The sequence below is a fragment of the Hippichthys cyanospilos genome, chromosome 15 (genome assembly GCF_059441005.1).
Source record: "Hippichthys cyanospilos isolate Australia breed blue-spotted pipefish chromosome 15, RoL_Hcya_1.0, whole genome shotgun sequence".
Lineage (NCBI taxonomy): Eukaryota > Metazoa > Chordata > Actinopteri > Syngnathiformes > Syngnathidae > Hippichthys > Hippichthys cyanospilos.
In genome coordinates this window covers 2,551,806-2,571,714 of record NC_142383.1, presented here as the reverse complement: position 1 = coordinate 2,571,714, position 19,909 = coordinate 2,551,806, and the positions used below count along the sequence as shown (strand labels likewise).

The 19,909-nt window shown below is 38.8% G+C and overlaps 3 protein-coding genes and 1 pseudogene across 10 annotated transcripts in view; 2 read left to right on the top strand and 2 right to left on the bottom strand.

Annotated features, from left to right (window-relative positions):
• The window catches only part of nrg1 (neuregulin 1), a 43,777-nt gene extending 41,266 nt beyond the window's left edge, over positions 1–2,511 (top strand). For all 3 annotated transcript variants that reach the window (XM_088435821.1, XM_088435820.1, XM_088435819.1), the window contains exon 8: positions 37–2,511. In XM_088435821.1, coding sequence (XP_088291947.1) covers positions 37–676 — 640 coding nt within the window. In that variant the 3' untranslated portion in view covers positions 677–2,511. The remainder of the gene's footprint in view (positions 1–36) is intronic.
• The window catches only part of pdzph1 (PDZ and pleckstrin homology domains 1), a 45,116-nt gene that overhangs the window by 10,760 nt on the left and 14,447 nt on the right, over positions 1–19,909 (bottom strand). For 4 of the 6 annotated variants that reach the window (XR_015868050.1, XR_015868051.1, XR_015868048.1 and 1 more), the window contains one exon: positions 19,793–19,905. The exons of 1 other annotated variant lie outside the window; for it this stretch is intronic. Coding sequence is in view for 1 of the 5 variants with exons in the window: in XM_088435812.1 (XP_088291938.1) it covers positions 19,806–19,905 (100 nt within the window). In the remaining 4 variants the exon portion in view is untranslated. Of the gene's footprint in view, positions 1–16,424; positions 19,906–19,909 lie in introns of those variants that run through there. One more of the 6 variants, XM_088435812.1, reaches the window with a different exon arrangement.
• LOC148411352 (general transcription factor II-I repeat domain-containing protein 2-like) lies at positions 4,289–5,206 on the bottom strand (annotated as a pseudogene).
• macir (macrophage immunometabolism regulator) lies at positions 7,589–16,089 on the top strand. The gene is made up of 2 exons (XM_088435822.1): positions 7,589–7,686; positions 10,147–16,089. The coding sequence occupies exon 2, from the start codon at positions 10,156–10,158 to the stop codon at positions 10,795–10,797; it is 642 nt and encodes a 213-aa protein (XP_088291948.1). The 5' UTR covers positions 7,589–7,686; positions 10,147–10,155; the 3' UTR covers positions 10,798–16,089.

Genomic DNA, 19,909 nt, shown 5'->3' with positions numbered 1-19,909 from the left:
TGTGTGTGTGTGTGTGTGTGTGTGTGTTTTTAATAGGCATCTATCAGCTGAGAAAATCCTGCCTCATCTGTCTACATTTTCCTGCAGCCCCCTTGAAACTCCAAGCTCTCCTCCCTCAGAGAGGTCAGCCACTCTTTCCAGCCAGGCCATTTCTGTCCCTTCTGTGGCGTTAAGCCCCTCTGCTGAGGAGAAGCACCCCCTGTTGCTGTCAAAGGCACATCAGCATTCCAAGTCCTTAAGCCGAGATGAACTAAAGAGGACCTCTGCGCATTACAACCATGGCCATGAAGTTCATAGCTTACCACCTAGCCCACTGTGTGCTCTGAAAAATGATCACTTCCCAGTCACAAGCACTACTGCAGCTAATCATATGATCTCAGCATCCACAGAGAAACTAGTTTGTGCAAACAACATAATAAATAACCACAATATCAAAGATTCAGCAGTTACTAATGGTCTTATGCTGCATAATATAGAGTTCAGTATTGACAGCATGTTGGCAAATGAACCAGAGGATCCAAAGGGGGATCCCCCTCCATTTATTTCAATAGAAAACGCAAAAGCCCTGCTGTTAAGGGCAAAGGATAGCAGTAGGACTACTGCGGTATCACGAAATGTTAACCTGCAACTTATGTCATCCGGTGCCACCACCAAACAAGACCCAAGAACTTTGTGAAGAAGGGCAGAAAATTGCTTGTTTATAAACATTACAGTCACTATTTAATCTTTATTTTCTACTAAATTATTTGCGGCAAAAAACTTTTAATGAATAATGAAAAGTAAGACTTTTATTTTAATTATGTAGTGAATATAGAGTTTTATAGATTAAAAAGAAATGTACAAAATTGTTGATGTCTTCTAGATGAAGTGCCATACACAAGTATGTAGCAGTGTGTAAAAAAAAAAAAATAAAAAAAAAATGTATATAATTACATATAAAAATATCAATGGTGCCTTTCTGTTGGTATGCTTAAAGGGGTCGTAACATGATATTTAAATACTTTCCACAATGTAATATGTGCAAATAAATTAGGTTTGGCACATTGGTGATTTAATTTCTTGTTGGAAGATGAGTTTTATGGTACCTATATTTCTAACCAAGAAGTAAAACGTAGCTCAGTGCCTGCCAGCCGAAACATGCATGCATCCATCATCTTGACCGCTCATTCTCATGAGTCTCGCGGATGATGGAGACTAATCCAAAAGCGTGACAAAAGAGGGCCAAAAACAGGCATTCTACTGACATTAAAATGCAAAATAGCGTCAATACACCGCTCTCACTAACATGAGTTCCTTTTATCAAATCAGTCCCCATGGGAACCCAGTATTCATCACAATAGTTCCACCCATCGGTGAAATATATACTACTGACGTTAATTGTCTGGCTATTTGCGCCCAAATACACATTTTGGACACTTGAGCATTTTGTACAGTAAAACATTGTAGCTGATAAATGAAACGACATGGCGACTCGGTGCAAAATTTCTCCTCCTCAGCTCCAGAACCAAAAAACAAAACTAAAAGAAGTGGATATGGTTGACGTGTATTTTCTCTTGCACAGGCAGTAGGGGGAGGTGTTGGGGAGGTACGACTTGCTCCCGTCGTAATAAGCGCACTTCAAGCTGTTTTTATATGCACGGGCGGGTCCGGTATGAGAGCACGGAATAAGGAAGAAATGTATCGATGAAGGAAAACAACAGGGTGAGAAATCAACATTGGAAAATGGTTAAAAGCTCCAAGAAGTTGACTTCTCATGTTACGGCCCCTTTAAGGCAACTGCAAATGCAAACAGGGCCATATAGTCACCTAATTTTCTGATCAAGAATAATCTGCAAGCTGCCTTCTGTGTCTCCTAAGTTGAAGTAAAGAAGCTCAAACCTTCAGTGTCTCAAAGTGAAGAAGCTCCAATATATCAATCAGTCTGCTAACAAAGTCCAAAATGCATGCTCCAGCCTGTCCTGGATTTACACGGCAGTTGTGAGTCGTAAAGCCATTCAATCTGCCCGTTCAATCATCAGTGTCATTATCCATTATTCTAAATGCAATATAGGACTAGAACACACACTTGGATTGATTTGGATGACCTCCTGTTTGTCGAAATATTATCTTTGTAATCAGAATATGAAGAGCTGTTCATACCTGTCAGTCAAATACATTACAGATAACACATACAAGAAAAATACAGGTGTAATCATTTTCTGGCTGGTAAGGAATGCTGTCAATTGTTTCGTCTTTAACCTGAATGTAAATGAATCAATGACTCAAAAATGATCATAATTCTTTTTTCAATGTCCGCTTACAGTTGGCCAGCTTCATTGATGACATCTTCAAAGGCAAATATCTACTTTGTTTGAAACATAAATAAATATGACGATCTTGGTTTCTCTTGAAAGGACAACAATGTGACTTGAACAATGCTTTTTGAAAATTAAAAAAAAAAAAAATTGACCATATACACACATTTTGACTCATCTGTTTGGTACATATAAAGTGCATTTCTTTCAATTTTCATGGCTCCAGTTCTCATCATGTACAGTATTGATAAATTTAAAGGGACAGTTTTGAAAGGAGGTGATTAAAATATTAATTTTTGGCTATATTTTTGGCTACAGGAGTATCAATATTTACTTTAAACTCATTTATAGAGTGGTAAGATGTTTTAACTGGGACAGTCCCGACTTTGAGCTCCAAGTCTCAAAGAATTTCGCCCCATTGTTTTTTTCCCGATCGCACGAAGGTCGTGTCACAACATTCCGTATTTATTAAGTTCTGTAAGTCAATAGTTTGGGGCATGCCAATGTCACACAGTTGTCATGGCAATTTAAACGATAAAACAACAAAATTGAATTTAAACTGTTTACTTTCACCAAAGGAGGTCAACTTACATTTTTTTGCTAGTTAGACATTCGTCAGAGCCTCGCCCCTTTCCCATTATCGTTGGTCAGTGATTTTTTTCAAGGCGAGCGAAATTGTTATCGTCGCTCTTTCAATGTATTCTTGCCCAACCTTTGCGCCACCACTAGAGAATAACATTTGACCATTTTTCTGGTCCAGCATTAGTCAGACATTGGTCTAGTTCTGCCCGCACTCATACCAATTCTTTTTTGTTCTTGTAAGTTAAACCCATGTATGTGAATCTACAATTACACTGCAACTGAAACACTACACAGTGAGATAAATGTAACATGAAAGCAAACCTAACTAAGGGCTTTAACCCTAGGCTATAATTCATTACCATATTTATTATCCCACATCTTTTAGGGCAGTGGTCCCCAACCCCCGTCGATCAACTGGTACCGGGCCGCGAGGGCTGCACCCAAAATAATGTTTTGGAGATGATTTAGTTGATGCCACGTGGACACCGAAGAACGCGAACGAGGTGAAAAAGCGGAGAGTTTTGTATTGTAGTCAATGGAGTACGCGCGAATGGGCGCGAATGCGCGTCGGGCGACGAGATGGACGCGAATGAAACGACGTGAATGGCCGCGCGCGGTCACGAGAAGCGAAATTTCGCTTTTCGCGGGAAGTTAATTTTTTTTTTAACTTTTTTCGCGTTTCGCGTTGCAATAGCCAATTAACTTCGGGAACATTCAACGGCTCACGCAGGGGGCAAGAATGAATCATGGCGGCCGCTTTGCGGTCGCCGGGAGTGATCCAACACGGCCAGCTGAGCTTTCAGTACAAAACAGAGCCAAGCAAGAGCACTCACCTGGCTTCTAGAAAGCGAGAACTTGGGACAACTGGTATGTGCAGCGTTTGCTTCACTTAACAGCTGTTGAACTGTTGTTACTGTGCTAAGCTAACGATAGTGCAGCATTGTCAGCAAAATATTGCGCCACTTGATTGTAGGTTCCAACTTGCTCTGTCTTCACAGTAACAAATTACTTCAAAATGAATTTGAAATTTCTTACAGTGTAAGAAATTATCATGAAAAGTTCCTAAGGTCTGGTTATTACATTTTGCCCGAGTAGAAGGTCCGAGTCAAAGTCATGGCCACATTTTTAAAAAGTTACTAATTGTTTAAGTTTTTACTTCAAATTCATAAATTTGACACATATTCAATCTCTTATCATAAATAAAAGTAGTCACAGGCAATCAACTACATTTAAGGTTTTTATTTCAAATCAACCAAAAGGGAATCTTCAGAATAAAATAAATGATAGTGCAACTGAGTGGTCCCATGCCTCTTCAAGTGAAAAAAAAAAAAAAAAAACCTTCATTTTTTTCATATTAACTTCATTTTTCTTTGAACTGTCCTTTTTTTTCATTATTATCATTGAAGCCTTCTTCAAGTAAATAAAAAAGTCTGGAATAATGAACTAAAAAGTGCAAAACATTTTTCATGGAACTCTCTTTCTTATTCCTGAACTTTATCATTTTTCATCTTTTCTTCTTCCTTTCAATGGAAGAAATGGGCATGTGACTGACCTGCCAGGAGTTTAAATCTGGGTTGAAACTGGGTTAATGCCATTCTCATGCTGACATGAAGGCGATCTTGTGTGAGCCTGGATCGGTGCTTGTTTTTTATTTGGTTCATAGTTGAAAATGCTGACTCACAGCTGTAGGTTGATCCAAACATTGTGAATGCGTACAGTACTTTTAATGCAGCATTTCCTTGCAGATCAATGAGCAAGCTGCAGAGGCCCTGCTTGTGCCCACTTGAATGCCATACTCACCTCCTTTGAAAATAATCTGACATCGCTGATGAGGAAGGGATTTTGAATTAGCAGGAGGAGCTGCTGCCCAAGGTGGCAGTTGTTGAATCTGTCACTGAAATTTCTAACCAGCTTGTCAGTGAAGGCAACATAGGAAGAAAGATCTCTCTCAGCCTGACACTGTTCATTCAGAGTTGGAAAATGCTCCAACTCTCCATCAAGATCCTGTTTGAAAAGGTCTAGCTTTCTCTGGAAACAACGAATTGCTGACATCATATCTGCAACTGAATTTTTTTGGCCCGGTAGTTTCAAATTGAGGTTATTAAGATGTGATGTCAACTAAAAATGCAACTATCTCTATCTTGTGGTCATCTTTCAGAAAAAGTGAAAACTGAGCTGTTTTCTGACTGCTTAGCTGCTCTAAAAAAGCAGCTATTTCCTTTCGAACGGACAAGAAACGCCCCAATGCATTCCCTTTACTCAGCCACCTTACATTGTTGTGCAGCAGATCATTTGCCTTTGCCTCAACATCTACCAGAAATTCTCTCAGGAGGCAATGCTGAAGGGATGAGGAGGCCCTAAGAAAGTTGATCAGTTCCATCACTGCGTTCATTACTTCAGCAAATTACTCTGACAGTGTGGCACACAAAACAGTTTGGCAGATGAGACAGTGGTAAGCAATAAGATCTGGGTTGTCTGCTTTCATTCGGGGCACTGCCTCTTTTTCTTTTCCCACCATGGAGGGGGCACCATCTGTGGTGACAGAGACGACTTGCTTCATGTCTATGCCCCTCTTTCCCAGCATATCTTTAATTGCTGCATATATGTCCTCTCCACTTGTGTCTCAAGTGGTGTGACACCAAGCAGGTCCTCACATATCTGTTTTGTATCGTTGTGGAAGAATCTCACGTACACCAAGATCTGGGATTGTCGGTAACATCTGTTGATTCATCAATGGCTAGAGATAGGCATGGTGCGGACTGAACGGCTGCATCAAGCTGTGCCGGAACATCCTCTGCTAACATTTCTGACTTTTTTGTTGCCGTTTTAACGGAAAATGGGACTTGTTTTACTTTCTCACACATTTCATCCTTTAGTTTTCTGTCTAACAGTGTCTCCGCTGCAGCGTTCATAATCTCCTTCACCATAGGAGCGTCATTAAATTGTTTTTTATGCTGCCCTAAAATCCATGATATTTTTTAATGCACACTCATTTGCACGTTGTTGGCTATGAATGTGTGAGTGATGAGTCGTGTCGATCTTGCATATTGAGCATGCAATTCGCTTATTTTCTGTGCCCTCACCTGGGTAGCAGGGCCATACGTTTGCTCAAATGAGCCAAGCCTTGTTTTATAGTGGCGCTTCACGTTCCCACTTTTTATCAGGTCCACGGTCTCGGAACAAATTAAGCACACAGGCTTGGAGAATGAATGAACACATATTTAGTAGTCCATTCATCCTTAAAACAATGATTTTCAGTGTCTACTTTCCTCTTTTTACAACAAGCCATGTCTCGTCTCAGCCTTCCTTTCCCTGCTCTGTGGAAAGTTAGTAGGCGTTGCTACTGAATACTAGTTTACCGTATTGACTGTAGAAGCCGCGCCCGCGGTAAATTTCTATATGCGTTCAAAACCGCTCTATGGGGAAAACACTACTTATTTTGCGAGTGGTCAGAGTCCGGACCACCTGTCCGGACCTCGGCCGGAGTCCGCCAATACGTGATGCCCGACCTACACCATGATTTTGCTTCAGAAGGTGTTACTGTGCATTGTTCAATTATTCAGCGCATTTTGCGCAAAGAGATGCTGCATGGGAGAATAATACTCCTGAAGTCTTTTCTGCACACATGCCTTAAACAGAGTTGCTTGAGGTATGCAAAAGCACATTTGGACAAGCCAGCTTCATTTTGGAATAAGGTGTTGGGAACTGATGAAACTAAAATTGAGTTATTTGGACTAACAAGGAGCTGTGTGTATGGCAGAAAAAGAAGACAGCATTCCAAGACAAACACTTGCCGCCCACAGAAAAATTTGGTGGTGGTTCCATCATGCTGTGGAGCTGTGTGGCCAGTGCAGGTGCTGGCAATCTTGTTGAAGTTGAAAGTTGCATATTCTTGAAAAACAATGTTCAAGAATCAAGGACAAAATTGAAGTTGCTCCAGGGCTGGATACTTCAACAACACCACAACACTAAACACTGGTCTAATTTTATAAAGGCATTCATGCAGAGGAACAAATACAACGTTCTGGAATGGCCATTTCAGTCTACAGACTTGGATATTACTGAAAATCTGTGGTGTGATTTAACGCAGGCTGTCTATGCTGGGAAACCATCAAACCTGACTGAACTGGAGATGTTTTAAAAAGAAGAAAATACCTTCAACAAGAAATCAGAGTCCAGACCTTCAATTGGAAGCCATCGGAAGCGTTTAGAGGCTGTTATTGCCGCAAAAGGAAGCTCTACAAAATATTGATGTCATTATTATGTTGGGGTGCCCAAAATTTTGCACCTTCCTACTTTTGTTTAACTATTTATTGCACACTTTCTGTAAATCCGAACTGCATTTCACAGTATCACAGTGTTTATCTGCTATAGGATATATTTGACTGAAATTACTGATCCGAATTCCACCAATGATTTTGAAAGGAAAATCAGGGGTGCCCTTTTCATACCAATGTGTGTGTGTGTATGTATACACATATATATATATATATATACATATATATATATATATATATATATATATATATATATATATATATATATATATATATATATATATATATATATATATATTGTTTTACTCTTAAAAATTGTAAGTAGTAAATATAGTTATGAGATTAGAGTCCAAGAATATTTCTGTATTTATAGACGCACGGCATTAGCGCGAACCTTGACACCGAGGATTCACTTGTTTGGAGCTTTGTTGTGGTGAATCCAAACAGGAAGTACTCTTCCTGTTGCGGGTGACTGCGGGAGCGAAGGCCAGCGATAGGGGAGAGGCTGCATCCTACTTGCTGCTGCCAAACAGGTTTGTTGTCAATTTTGTTGAATAATCTGTTCGTTTCTTACGTCTTTTTACTCGCGTATTGCTCTGTGGATTAAGACGGAGATTTTAAAAACGAAGATGACAGGAATTGATCTTATTACGAGGAAACGGCGCTCACCCGTTTTACGTTGCACTTGCGTTACATAATTACGTTTACAAAACATCAATCCGTAGCAATAACTGCTGATTCGACACGTTTGTTATGTTTTAATATAATGAGGGCAATGGCAGCAAAGTGTTACTGATTTGATCACCAATGATGGGAACGGGCCTGGGCTTTTTATTTGTTCGACAGCTCACATTGTATTAAACGTGTTATTGCGCTGTGTATTCGGATGAAATTTGTTGCTGTGAAATTGACATGATGATGAGTGTCCAAATCCAAGCACTTGTCTTTTATTATCAGGGGTTAGCCCCTGTCCAATTGGTGACGCCGCCGCGCCATGGCGTGCCTCTGCAGTTTACAGCCCGACTCTCTGGTTTGGACTGGTTTGCAACAATGTAACCGTAGCAATACAGCGATTACAAAAGCTTGCATGGCACCGACTGCTTTCACATTAACGTGCTAGACCTAAACACTTAACAATTTATGTTTATTGTGAATTCAACAGAAGCTCGGCGTTCTATTGCAAACTAAAGCGGAATAAAAGAGCTGTCGGCTAGCCGGGTAAAACATCACAACATATCATAGCAACTGCCATGCTATACACGATAATGCACCCTGGGGACAACATCCGTGTACTCAAATGCAGATTTAAAACAGTGCATATTTGACATTGAAAAACAACAACAACAGCACAATACAACGCTAAACAAAATATCACCTGTGAATACACAGGTTCATTTATTATGAATCTTCAGCCAGCTAGTGGAAGCCCATGTAATAAGCTGGATAGCTGAACAAACATTCCTTATTATTATTAATATTAATATTAATTAAATATTATTAATATTTTTCCTAATCACATGTACAATGAGCATTTTGAATATAAACATGCAATTTCTGGAAGTAGAGATTGCACTCACATCTGTTGCATCATGCATTGACACATCTTGATCAGGGGTGTCAAGCTCATTTTTATCGTGGGCCACATTTTAGTTATAGTCAGAGGGCCAATATGACTGTGAAGTCAAATAAATTTTACGTGTATTTGTCACACACTTACCTAGTTTTGAGATAGAAGATCAGCAAAAACAGTTCAAAAGACAGATAGGGAGTTAAAATAAAAAGTGCTTGCCCTCACCCCTTTTGACACCAGTAGTGAGATGAAAATGAAAGACTTTTTCAGTTGAAGCTTGTCAAGATGGATTTGTCATACTTTAAGTTTACTGCATGAATCCAGAAGTGTTACGAAGTGTCTTTTAGTTAAATCAGTGGTTTTCAAATTTGATAGACATTGCACCATCAAAAGAAGTACCAGAAAATGATCAACTTAATGTGATGCAGTATTTGGAAGTGCTAAACAAAAACTAGGCAAATGTTTTTTTGTTTTTGTTTTTTTTACACAATTTACACAATTATTAGCTATTATTATCTTAAGACATTAACAATTAATAGTTTGTGAAGTACGAATTGTGTTCCATTTACATTTTAAAAAAAATTTGAAAAACAAATGCAATGCAAATATAGTCGAGACACAGATGAAATGCTAATGTATTTTTTAAGATAAATACAAGTGTACTTTACGGGATTTAAACAGTTTAAACTACTGTAACTGTATATTGCACAGTTTAGAAATGTAAATGTTGAATTTTCTAGTCTTCTAGTGGTACTCATACCACTAATCACATTTTAAGCTTATAAATCGGTACCACCAAATAAAATAAGCATAATGACCAATTTCAATTTCCTTAATAAGCATTGGTTTCTCTGTTGAGACATACTGCACCACAACAAATTACTAAACAAATTACAACAAATTCTCATCAGAATGAATATGTTAGATAAAAACATGCAAACAGAGCGTATTTCTGGTTTTGCAAAACATGATCGATCGCCCACCAACAGTCAAGACAGACAATAAATCCGGCCATTTAACATTTTGAAAGAAAATATTTTGGGGGGGAAAATTTGACACGCGTTATCATTTCTATTAAATGCTAAAAACCGTAATCACTTAGGAGTGCTGTCAAGGTTATTTATTAAATCGCGATGACGTTGATGATGAAAATAATTGACTAGTAGTTTATTATGCTTTTTGTTTTTCCACTTGGAATTACCTCGTCTTGTGCTTCTCCCGCTGGCTTCTGCTATGTCTGCCTTGTCTGTGATGCGCCTGCTATGGATTGTGAAGGCACTACTAGTCTTGGGGTCACCAACTCCAGTCCTTAAGGGCACCAATCCCACATGTTTTTGCTATAACCCATGCCGGACGCACCCGGCTCAGGGTCATTTTTAAGCACGTCAGTGACAAACTGTGTGTGTTTCATCCATCGGTATAGGTCTCCAACATGGAAGTGGATCTCAGTGGAGTGTCAAGGGCCCATGTTTCCATTTTACCTTCAGCTGAGATGAAGGCTACTCTGAAAGCAGAGGCAGAAAGACCCCGTTGCGCCAGCACGCCATGCTCCCCCATCAGAGGTACTGTAGCGGGATACCAGATCCTCCACATGGACTCAAACTATCTGGTGGGCTTCACAACTGGTGAGGAGCTGCTCAAACTTGCCCACAAATGGTCAGAAAGCTCCCCAGAGAAAAGCTTGCTATCAGAGGCCATGCCAAGCCCCATCCAGAACGGTGCCTCTAAACCTCTAGATATGGGCATCCACCGCTCCTCAAGAATTTTTAAAGCCAAAAATCGCTACTACCAGCCTTATGACATTCCAGCTGCTAACGGTCGAAGAAGGCGGCGCATGCCCAGCTCGAGCGACACCTTCCTCAGGTCCATGACTACAGGGGAACATGGGAGGGGCGTGCATGCGCCTCTACCCCTATGTCGGCTTAAAGGAAAGAGGACCCAGTCCAAGTCTTTGGATTACCTCAACCTCGACAAAATCACTATCAAAGAATCGTCGGACACTGAGGTGTTACAGTACCAACTGCAACACCTCACCCTGCGGGGAGAGCGCATGTTTACTCGAAACAAAACTTAAAAGCACAGAAGATGACATCCTTTAGGCGTCTTTCACTGGTAGGAGGGATATGGGTGCTATTTCCAGCACGGTTTCTGCGCACTCAGATTAGAAGCAGTTCTTTAACGAGACGGCCTGATAATCGTGCTCTTTTATTAACTGGGATTAAACCCTGCACTGAACGCATAACATTGAAGAAAACACTTTTAGTTCTCACACTATATTAAGATTGTGGTGGTCAAAATGTGAATGATATCTTAGCAATAACTGGTTTATCTACTGTATTTATTACAGCGGATACATACACATATTACATTGTGTCAGATTTAAATTACAATCATGCCAGTTTTACTGCCTATTGGGATCTCTAAAATGTAATTTTTCTTTCGATATGACCCTATGGACTATTGTTAAGTGAACATGATCAATCACATGTATTTGTTTTAGAGCCATTGTTTATTTGTTCGTGTCATTTAGTTTTTGTGTTAAGTTATTTCCCATGTACGAGTTAAAAGATTTTGTGGTACTCTATGCAGAATCACTTTACAATGGAAATGTGGAACCGCTTATGCGGGTTAAATACCTTTTGACTGAAATTTGTTCAAACACCATAATGCTTCGGGGTGTGAACTTGCATGTGCACAATTTGGTCGAAGTTGTACCAATGTGTTTGAAAATTAACTCAACACATTTTTTAATTTGTAATTGTTATGTAATTATGTCTGCAGCTTTTTGAAACAGAGCTACTTCTTTGGTTCAAGTAATTCAAAGGGATACCAGTTTATGTGTTTGTCAACTCTTTCAGTGCCAAGCATTATCGGAAAAGGCAACCTCTAGAGTGTCAGTATATTTAGCATTTTCACTCATCTTTCAAGGCCAATAGAATATTGCGTGTTATGTCTATGTACACATGGGTGCTATCATATGAAAGATTGATTTCCATTCTTTACTTAGAATTACGCGTATGTACTGTATGTGTAGTATGTATAGCAACACTGCCATCCAATGGTCACAGTTATCACTACAGTGCTCGATTGGCTCCATAGTAGAAAAGCCCTCGTGAAGGGTGTCGCCAAGCCTCCATAAAACCCACAGAATTTCATTACTATTTTAAAAGACGAGAATCCTCGTCCATGGCACTGAGAGAATTAATGTTTTCTCACAATAATTAAGGAATAGCTGCAGTAATTTATGTAAATCAATTGTAATGTGTAATGTAAACGTAATATATGTATAATTAATTACTTGTAAAATTCTTAGAAAATCACAATGTTCTATCACTTGCAAGCTATTTGCCAAACAGGCCGTCGGGCCACTCGTGATCTTTAGGGGTTACCTGATGCCTGCTGGTCTGCAGCATGTGATTTACGTTTGGCATTTTTTCCATAATGCCATCAGATTGTATGATCATGGTGAAGCCAACACCCCGTGGCTTTATGGGGAAAAAAATGAATTTGAAAACTCACAGAAATGTATTCAATTAGGTTTAATCCTATTTGCAGATTAGTTGAGAACATATTTGCAAGTACTGTACATTTGAACAAGTTTGCCAGTCAAAAAAGCGTCAGTTCCACAATTCTGTCATTTAATAAGGTAAATTTAAAGATTAAATTCTTCAACTAATCATTGGTTGAATATTGTGTTTTTATCATCATCATCACACAGATAATAATGAGTCAATATGAATAATCAATCATGAAAAAAGCTAATTTACCTTATTGACAATACAGGGGATTTAAGACTTTAAGGGTGTATGACACCTGCCTCAGGAGTTGGTTGAAAGCAAATTCAATACGAATGTCAACTTGTGATGAATGTTCAGAGGCAACTGCAAATAAATTCAGCATTCATACATTGTCCAGCCTCAACATTTTGACCACTAACACCATCTAATGGGATTAATGAGCTTTATCAAAAACCCGCCTTTAAAAAGATATTAATAATTACTTTTTTGTGTCGTGTGTGTGTGTTTTTTTTGTGACACTGACTAGAAGTATTAGTTGAATGTTTCTGAATGTTTTTTTTGTAATGCCTGACCTAATTTCTTTCACAGTTAGCTGGAAGCTATCCATTCTGACTGAAATTGCTCACCAATCTGTTACAGGGCACACAGTAGACAAATCACCATTCACACTCACATTTAAACCTATATACGTATAATTTGAACCGCAAAATGATCGATTTAGGATTAAATTAGGTCAACTTGCTTTCATTCTTTGTCCATGTCATGTTAGCATAAAGTGGTGGCATTTAACGGTGCCTGTTGAGTAATTTGAGCATGTCAGTAGAGACAGTTGTCAGGCTAATGTACATACAGTTGAAATAATGCAGCGACTTGGACATGCTAATTCACTATCTTATGTGGGAATCTGAATTGTTACTAAATTGTCACTTTGAGGAATCATGCAGAGGTCAGTATGCATGCGCTAAAGCAGTGGTGTCAAACAAATTTTTATTTTGGGCCGCATTGTAGTGATTGTTTCTGTCAGAGGGCCGGAATGACTGTGAATTCAAATACGTTTTAAGTGTGTTGATCACACATTTACCAAGATTTGATATCAGAAGCCGGCAACAAATGTTCAAAAGATATTTGGAGAATAAGAAAATGTTTGTTTTTCTTCCCCCAAATTTTTAAAAGTTAAAGACAACTTGCAATTTTGGTATTTTAGTCAGAAACCTGAAGTCAAATCAGCATTTCAAGGGCCACAAAAAGTGAGGTGGCGGGCCGGATCTGGCCCCCGGGCCTTGACTTTGACACCTGTGCGCTAAAGCATTGAATTGTTTTTCAGTCCACAAATGATTTAAACAGAAGGGATTGCAAAATAAATACACCGTCTGAGCATTTTTATCGGTCCTAAAGTCGAATTATTTTATAGCTTTGTATTGGACCGCAGACGATTGTGTGAGTCACAATGTTGCGGATCCATTTTTTCTTTTATCTTTGTCAAGTCAGCATATCACTACAATGTCTCATCTAGTTTTTGCAGTTTAACCCTTTCACTATCGAGTTTTTATTTAAAAAAAAAAAAGAAGAAATAAAACTTATGGCATACTGCAGGGGAGGCCAAGTGATGTCCTCGAGAGCCGCAATCCAGCCTGTTTTCGATCTTTCCCTACAAGCAAAACACCTGATTCAAATAATGACCCCATCGGCTTGCTTCACTGAATTCTGATAACGACCCTGATTTGAGGCAGGTGTGTTGGTTGAAGAGAAACATTGAAAACAGGGTGGAATGTGGCTCTCGAGGACCGGACTTTGCCACCCCTGGCATACTGTATATTACTTATTTCTAAGTCAAGAATACTTGGAAAATTAGTTGAAAAAATTCCAACTTTCTTAGATTAGGGTACAGGCCTTGGGATTTTTTGTCCCATTGGTATTTTAAAATAATAATAATAATAATAATAATCATCAATATAAAGGTGCCAGAAAAGTGAAAATGATCACCAAAGGCCTACAATACATAGTAATCAGTATAATCTATAGTAACACATACCACCACATATTAATATATTTCCGCAGTACTAGATGGTTAATTGAGGACAAATTGTACAAGGCAAACTACCTTGTTGACAGTAGGCCCAGCACTGGCTTGTCGTGAATGGAAAAGTTGCTACATGCCACTAGAATCTGTAGGTAGGTGTGTAATGAACTGCTGGGATGCCATTTCTTCATCTTATTGCAACTGTTTCTATACCCACTGCGATTATTTGAAAAGCTGTGGGGTGCATTGTCCAAACATGAGTGAAAGGGTTAAAAATTCCAAATTCAATATCGACCTATTTCTGAGTGTTTAAGCCTTGGGAAATTGTTTTGATACCATTGTCCTTCCATGCAGTTAGACATGACAGTGACAATCCATAGGACAAATGGAACTGAACTGGACCAATTTCACATGCTAGAAATAAGAAATATCAGGCACAATTAGGTCGAACAATCACATCAAACACCAAAAACCACCATACGTATCTGTTTTGTACTTAGTGCTTCAATTGCAAATATGGGGGGGATTTAGCTTGTTTATTTTTGACTGGTCCAGTGCAGTACAAATCATGTATGTAAATGTTTGTTACTCTCAGAAAACATTTTCTGTCCCTGATGGCACTGCAGTCAAATACATTATGTCAGAACCATGATCAAACACTGCTTTTTTTCATACAAGCAAGCCATTGGTACACCTTCAGTCCTGGAGAAATATTTGTACACCTTTTGAGTTTTTTCCCCCCCTTATACACCTTAATTGTTTTGCTTTGAAACTGTCATTTAGTTTGTCCCATAACACAGTGGTCCCCAACCTTTTTCGTATCATGAACCGGTTGCGACTAGTACATTCTTTTTGTGGATTTCACATCATTGCTTCTAAATTGTCAGTTTTAAAGCATAGTTACTGAAAACAAATACATCTAGATTTAACTTAACATTTTCATGTTCAACATTATTTTTTTTATTAACATGGGCAGTAAATTAAAAAAAATTGTTTTCATTTATTCAAAATATTAACACTGTGAACTCGTAATTGGACTCCTCATAGTAATGAATGATCAAAACTAAATAAAAAGGTTCTGATACTACTGTAGGTACAGTGTTAACATCATTGCTACTAGCAATTGTGGTGCATCAAAAGATGACACAATGACACATGCCTTGCACAAAAGCTTTGTTTTATTCTGTGTGATTGGCGATACGGCCACACAATTGATGGGAAAGAGCACTAGTCAAAATTGCTTCATCTTACAAAGACAACGGCATGTCATGGCACGCCATTAGAAGCGCATTAGGCTGTACGTTTTGTCATTTGTCATCACTATTATTTTGTGCCTGGTTGAGTAAATATGTTCACAGCTTGCAGTTGGTCACTTAATGACACAATTCTCAATCTATATAATCGCCCAACCCTACAAATATTGCCGTTCGAAAGGTAATCAACATGGTGGGGGTGATGGGAGGTTGACTTATTTTATCTACAATATTTGTGTGCGTGTGTGTGTGCGTGCATGGATCTCTTTGTGCTGCTCAGTACTCAAAGCGATGTTTGGGGACCACTGTCACAACACTACATCTCCAATGTGGGATGTAATATGCAATATAAGTCACGGCATATTGATTTATTCACCTAAAATATAACTAATGGGCATTGTACTGATTAACAAACAACACTTTCAAAGGGTGTACAAACCAAACTACTGTATGTAAATAAACACATCTCTCACATCCCTTTGTTGTTTCCACTCATCTATCTCTCACACATGTACTGTCTACTTGATGTTAACAAATGACTGTTACAGTATCGATTAAAGCTTATTGCAAACTAAGACAGGGAATCTTGAAGTCTTGTGTTTTACTTCATACTAGCAACTGACCAAAAAGACTTTTTTTTTTTTTTAAGAATTCAAGTGAGCAGTCAACAGTTGTTGGCAAAGGGAGTTAGGTGGTGCGATTATATATAAAAAAAAAAAAAAAAAAGCTTTATGTGCATAGAACAGCTGCGCTCAAGTAATTTGGCTGTGTTCACATCCACGACGTTGCAAAAAATCAGTTTTGAGCTGGGAGAAATTGAGTGTATCTGAATACCAAAGCAAAGGTATATGTAGTCATTGAACAAATGAATGTACATGCTACAGTAAATACAATTTTAGACAGTCATGCATAAACTGTGAGACTATTTTAATGTCAAGATGTCTTTACACAAACACTGCAGCTGACAACTCAGTGTCATTTAGCTAGTGTCAGTTGACTCATGAGTCCGCCCACCCAAAATTGTTGAGAGTGTACATGGTGGGAGAGGGTGTGGAAAGGTGTGGACCTAAATGCAGGGAGGCAGCGTGCATTAAAAATAACAATTTAACACATAAAAGGGTGAAAAAATGAACATTGAATAAAAACTGCATACAAAGTAACAAACAAAAAAAAACATTTAAAAAAAAACTTACTACAAAAATACTTGAAAAAGGGACTTGGGGAACGACAGGAATTAAACTCACAGAGAATATGAAGGAGTGACAAAGACAGCAAAAACAGAACATCATCAATGACTCGACGCGGACTGAAAGGAAACAGGAAACAAAATACAGTATACTCAAAACTGACAAGACGACAAGGAACACCTGGGCAAGACACAATTGGAGCAGGGAGCTGATTGGCAGACATAAGGGAAACAGGTAGACAAGGGCAGGTGGACGTAATCCCAGTAACAACATTGACACAAGGGAACAGAAAGATGAACCACTGAGAAAGAGACAAACTCAAATCTTAAACATGAAAGGACCAGGAAAACCAACATAAACCCAAGACATGAAAGAAACAAAAAAAAAACCCAAAACTTAATAATTGAGCAAATTAACTTCAGTCTGTAAACTGAACAACGACCTCAGCCAAAACACTTATTTTCTGTAAATTGCATTGATTCTTTCAAGAACAGATAATGCCTAATGAATTGGAACACAGTAGATTCTGGCATCTGGTCTGCATGTGTGGAAGTGAACACACACTAAGATATAATTGTACAATTTATTCGGAATTTATGCCTTACAACACAGAAAAAGTGGCATTTTATTTATTCTATCTGCACAACAAGCGAATTAAGGGAAAGTGTCTTTCATAACCATTAAAAAAACAAAGATAATTACTGTATATAGAAAATGTTATTGTCACCGTTACATGAACAATGAAAATCAATCCTCTATTCCCTTTTTATTAGCAGTAAAAACAAAAATAATGGGCCAGGTTGACACAAGACCTCAGTGAGGGGAAGCCAAAGGTAGCCGTGCTTGCATTCATGAATGCAACATTCTTTATCATACAATACACCAAACTTGTTTAAGTATGGAGGAAAATCTATTCCCAAGTGGGCCGGACCAATAAGATAATTTAGATTTTTAATACTGTCCAAACTGAAACAAGTACAACATCACTAATACAAATAAAATATTAACATTACTATTAGTCATAAACATTTCAAGTATTTCATTTAAAAAAAAAAAAATTCTGCTCATTTTTATACTTTACAAAATCTTCTCACTGGCCAGATTAAACCCATTTGCGGGCCCAAACCGACCCATGGGCTACCATATTTTCTGCACAATAAGGCGCACCAAAAAGGCCCAACCCGATTTTTTTTTTTTTTTTGGTGGACTTAAGAGTGTGTGGCACCACACACGTTTGTCGTTTAAATTTCCCTGACTTTCGTTTATTCGTAACTTCTTTGTGCTCCATATCGAAATAGCGGGTCAAAAATATATCATGCATGCCGAGGAAAAAATTAAAGACGGCTGCGCCACGCCTTCACCCGCGCTTGGCTCCTCACTCATACCGTTGCGTGTTTCTCGTTTAAATTTACCTGACTTTCGTTTACCCGTAACTTCTTTGTGCTCAATAACGAAATAGTGGGTTAATATCATGCATGCAGAGGAATAAATGAAAAAGACGGCAGCGCCACGCCTTCTCCCGCGCATGGCTCCTCACTCATACAGTTGCATGTTTCTCATCTAAATTTCCCTGACTTTCATTTATTTGTAACTTCTTTGTGCTCCATAACAAAATAGCGGGTTGAGAATATTTAATGCATGCCGAGAAAAAACGAAAAAGATGGCGGTGCCAGGCTTTCACCGGCGCTTGGCTCCTCACTCATACCGTTTCATGTTTGTTGTTTAAATTTCCCGACTTTCGTTTATACATGACTTCTTTGTGCTCCATAACGAAATAGATGGTCAAAATATATAATGCACGCGGAGGGGAAAATCAAAAGTATTGCGGCGCAGCACGTTCATGAATGCATGGCTTGATCTGGATCTATTCTGCGCTCTGCGGCTCCTGTTTAGTGGTTAAATAGCAATTAATAACCCATTCTGTTTTGTCTGATTTTTTTAATAACAAATATTTCTTAGTATAATAGCCATACAACGCTGATATTGGATGAATAAAGTTTATAGTCTATTAATAAAGTTTGATAACTTTGCTGATTGTTTTTAATACATTCCCCTTAGTAAAACACATTCTAGTGGCTGCGTAATGCAACTCTATCAAGTGGATGCATAATGCAACCCCAGCCAGTACTATGGTTTCAACTCTGTGCGCCCTATAATCCGGTGCGCCTTATATGACATTTTTTAGAAAACTCGGCCATTCATTGATGGTGCGCCTTATAGGTGTGCCTTATAGTGCGGAAAATACGAAATATGTTTCACACATCTGCAATACACAGTTTGTTCAAGGATGCCAGAGGTCGCTACAAGGTTGTTCTTGTCAAGGAATTTTATTCAAAATGGGATACGTCGCCATTGGTGACCAATGATATTCTTTTGTGTGTGTGTGCGGTAAATGATTCTGAACTTAGGCTTTTTTAAGTTACCTTTATGAAAATGGATATTGCAAACTTTCATTAATAGAATATTATCAGACGGGATGTTTCTTCCCCTCATGGGCTATCACCTTATGGGTTTTCGAACCACAACGACTTACAATCGCAAACTGTGGGTCGTGACTGAAAGAACGAGAGCCCTGACCCTTAGTGATAGGGAGAGAACCTTGGTCAACTGGGAGGGTCTCAGATAAGAACCGCTGTTTCTTCGCTGTGGGGGCTCTGGTATCTACTTATTTTGCCTCCAGGACACCTCCCTGGTGAGGTGTTCTGGGCATGTGCCACCAGGAGGAGGCCCCAGTGACGACCCAGGACATGCTGGAGGGAGTATGTCTTTCGACTGACCTGGGGTTCCCCCCTGAGAAGCTGAACGAAAAGGAAATTTTGGGCTTCTCCACTAAAGTTACGGCCCCCACGACTTGATCCTGGATGAGCGGTTGATAATGGATGCATGGATGAAGGAGATGTTTTCTTTTATAGCCATGCCATCCGACATCTACTGTATTTGTGCCCTTTGATACAGAACTTTACAAGGTCTTTATATTTTTTTATGTCAATTTGAGGTTTGTCATAGTTAATCAGAAAACTGGGCAGAAAGCTCTGTTTAAATGCATAGACATTAAAATATCAGATGATTTAATTCATTTCACTTTAACTTGTTCAAATCTTCATTTACATTCTAGTAGCCTCAGGTGGTTGACTCAAGTAGTCCTGAAGGGCTTGATGTAAAGGCAGCCATTTGTTAATCGATGCTTTCAAAGCAATAATCCATCTGT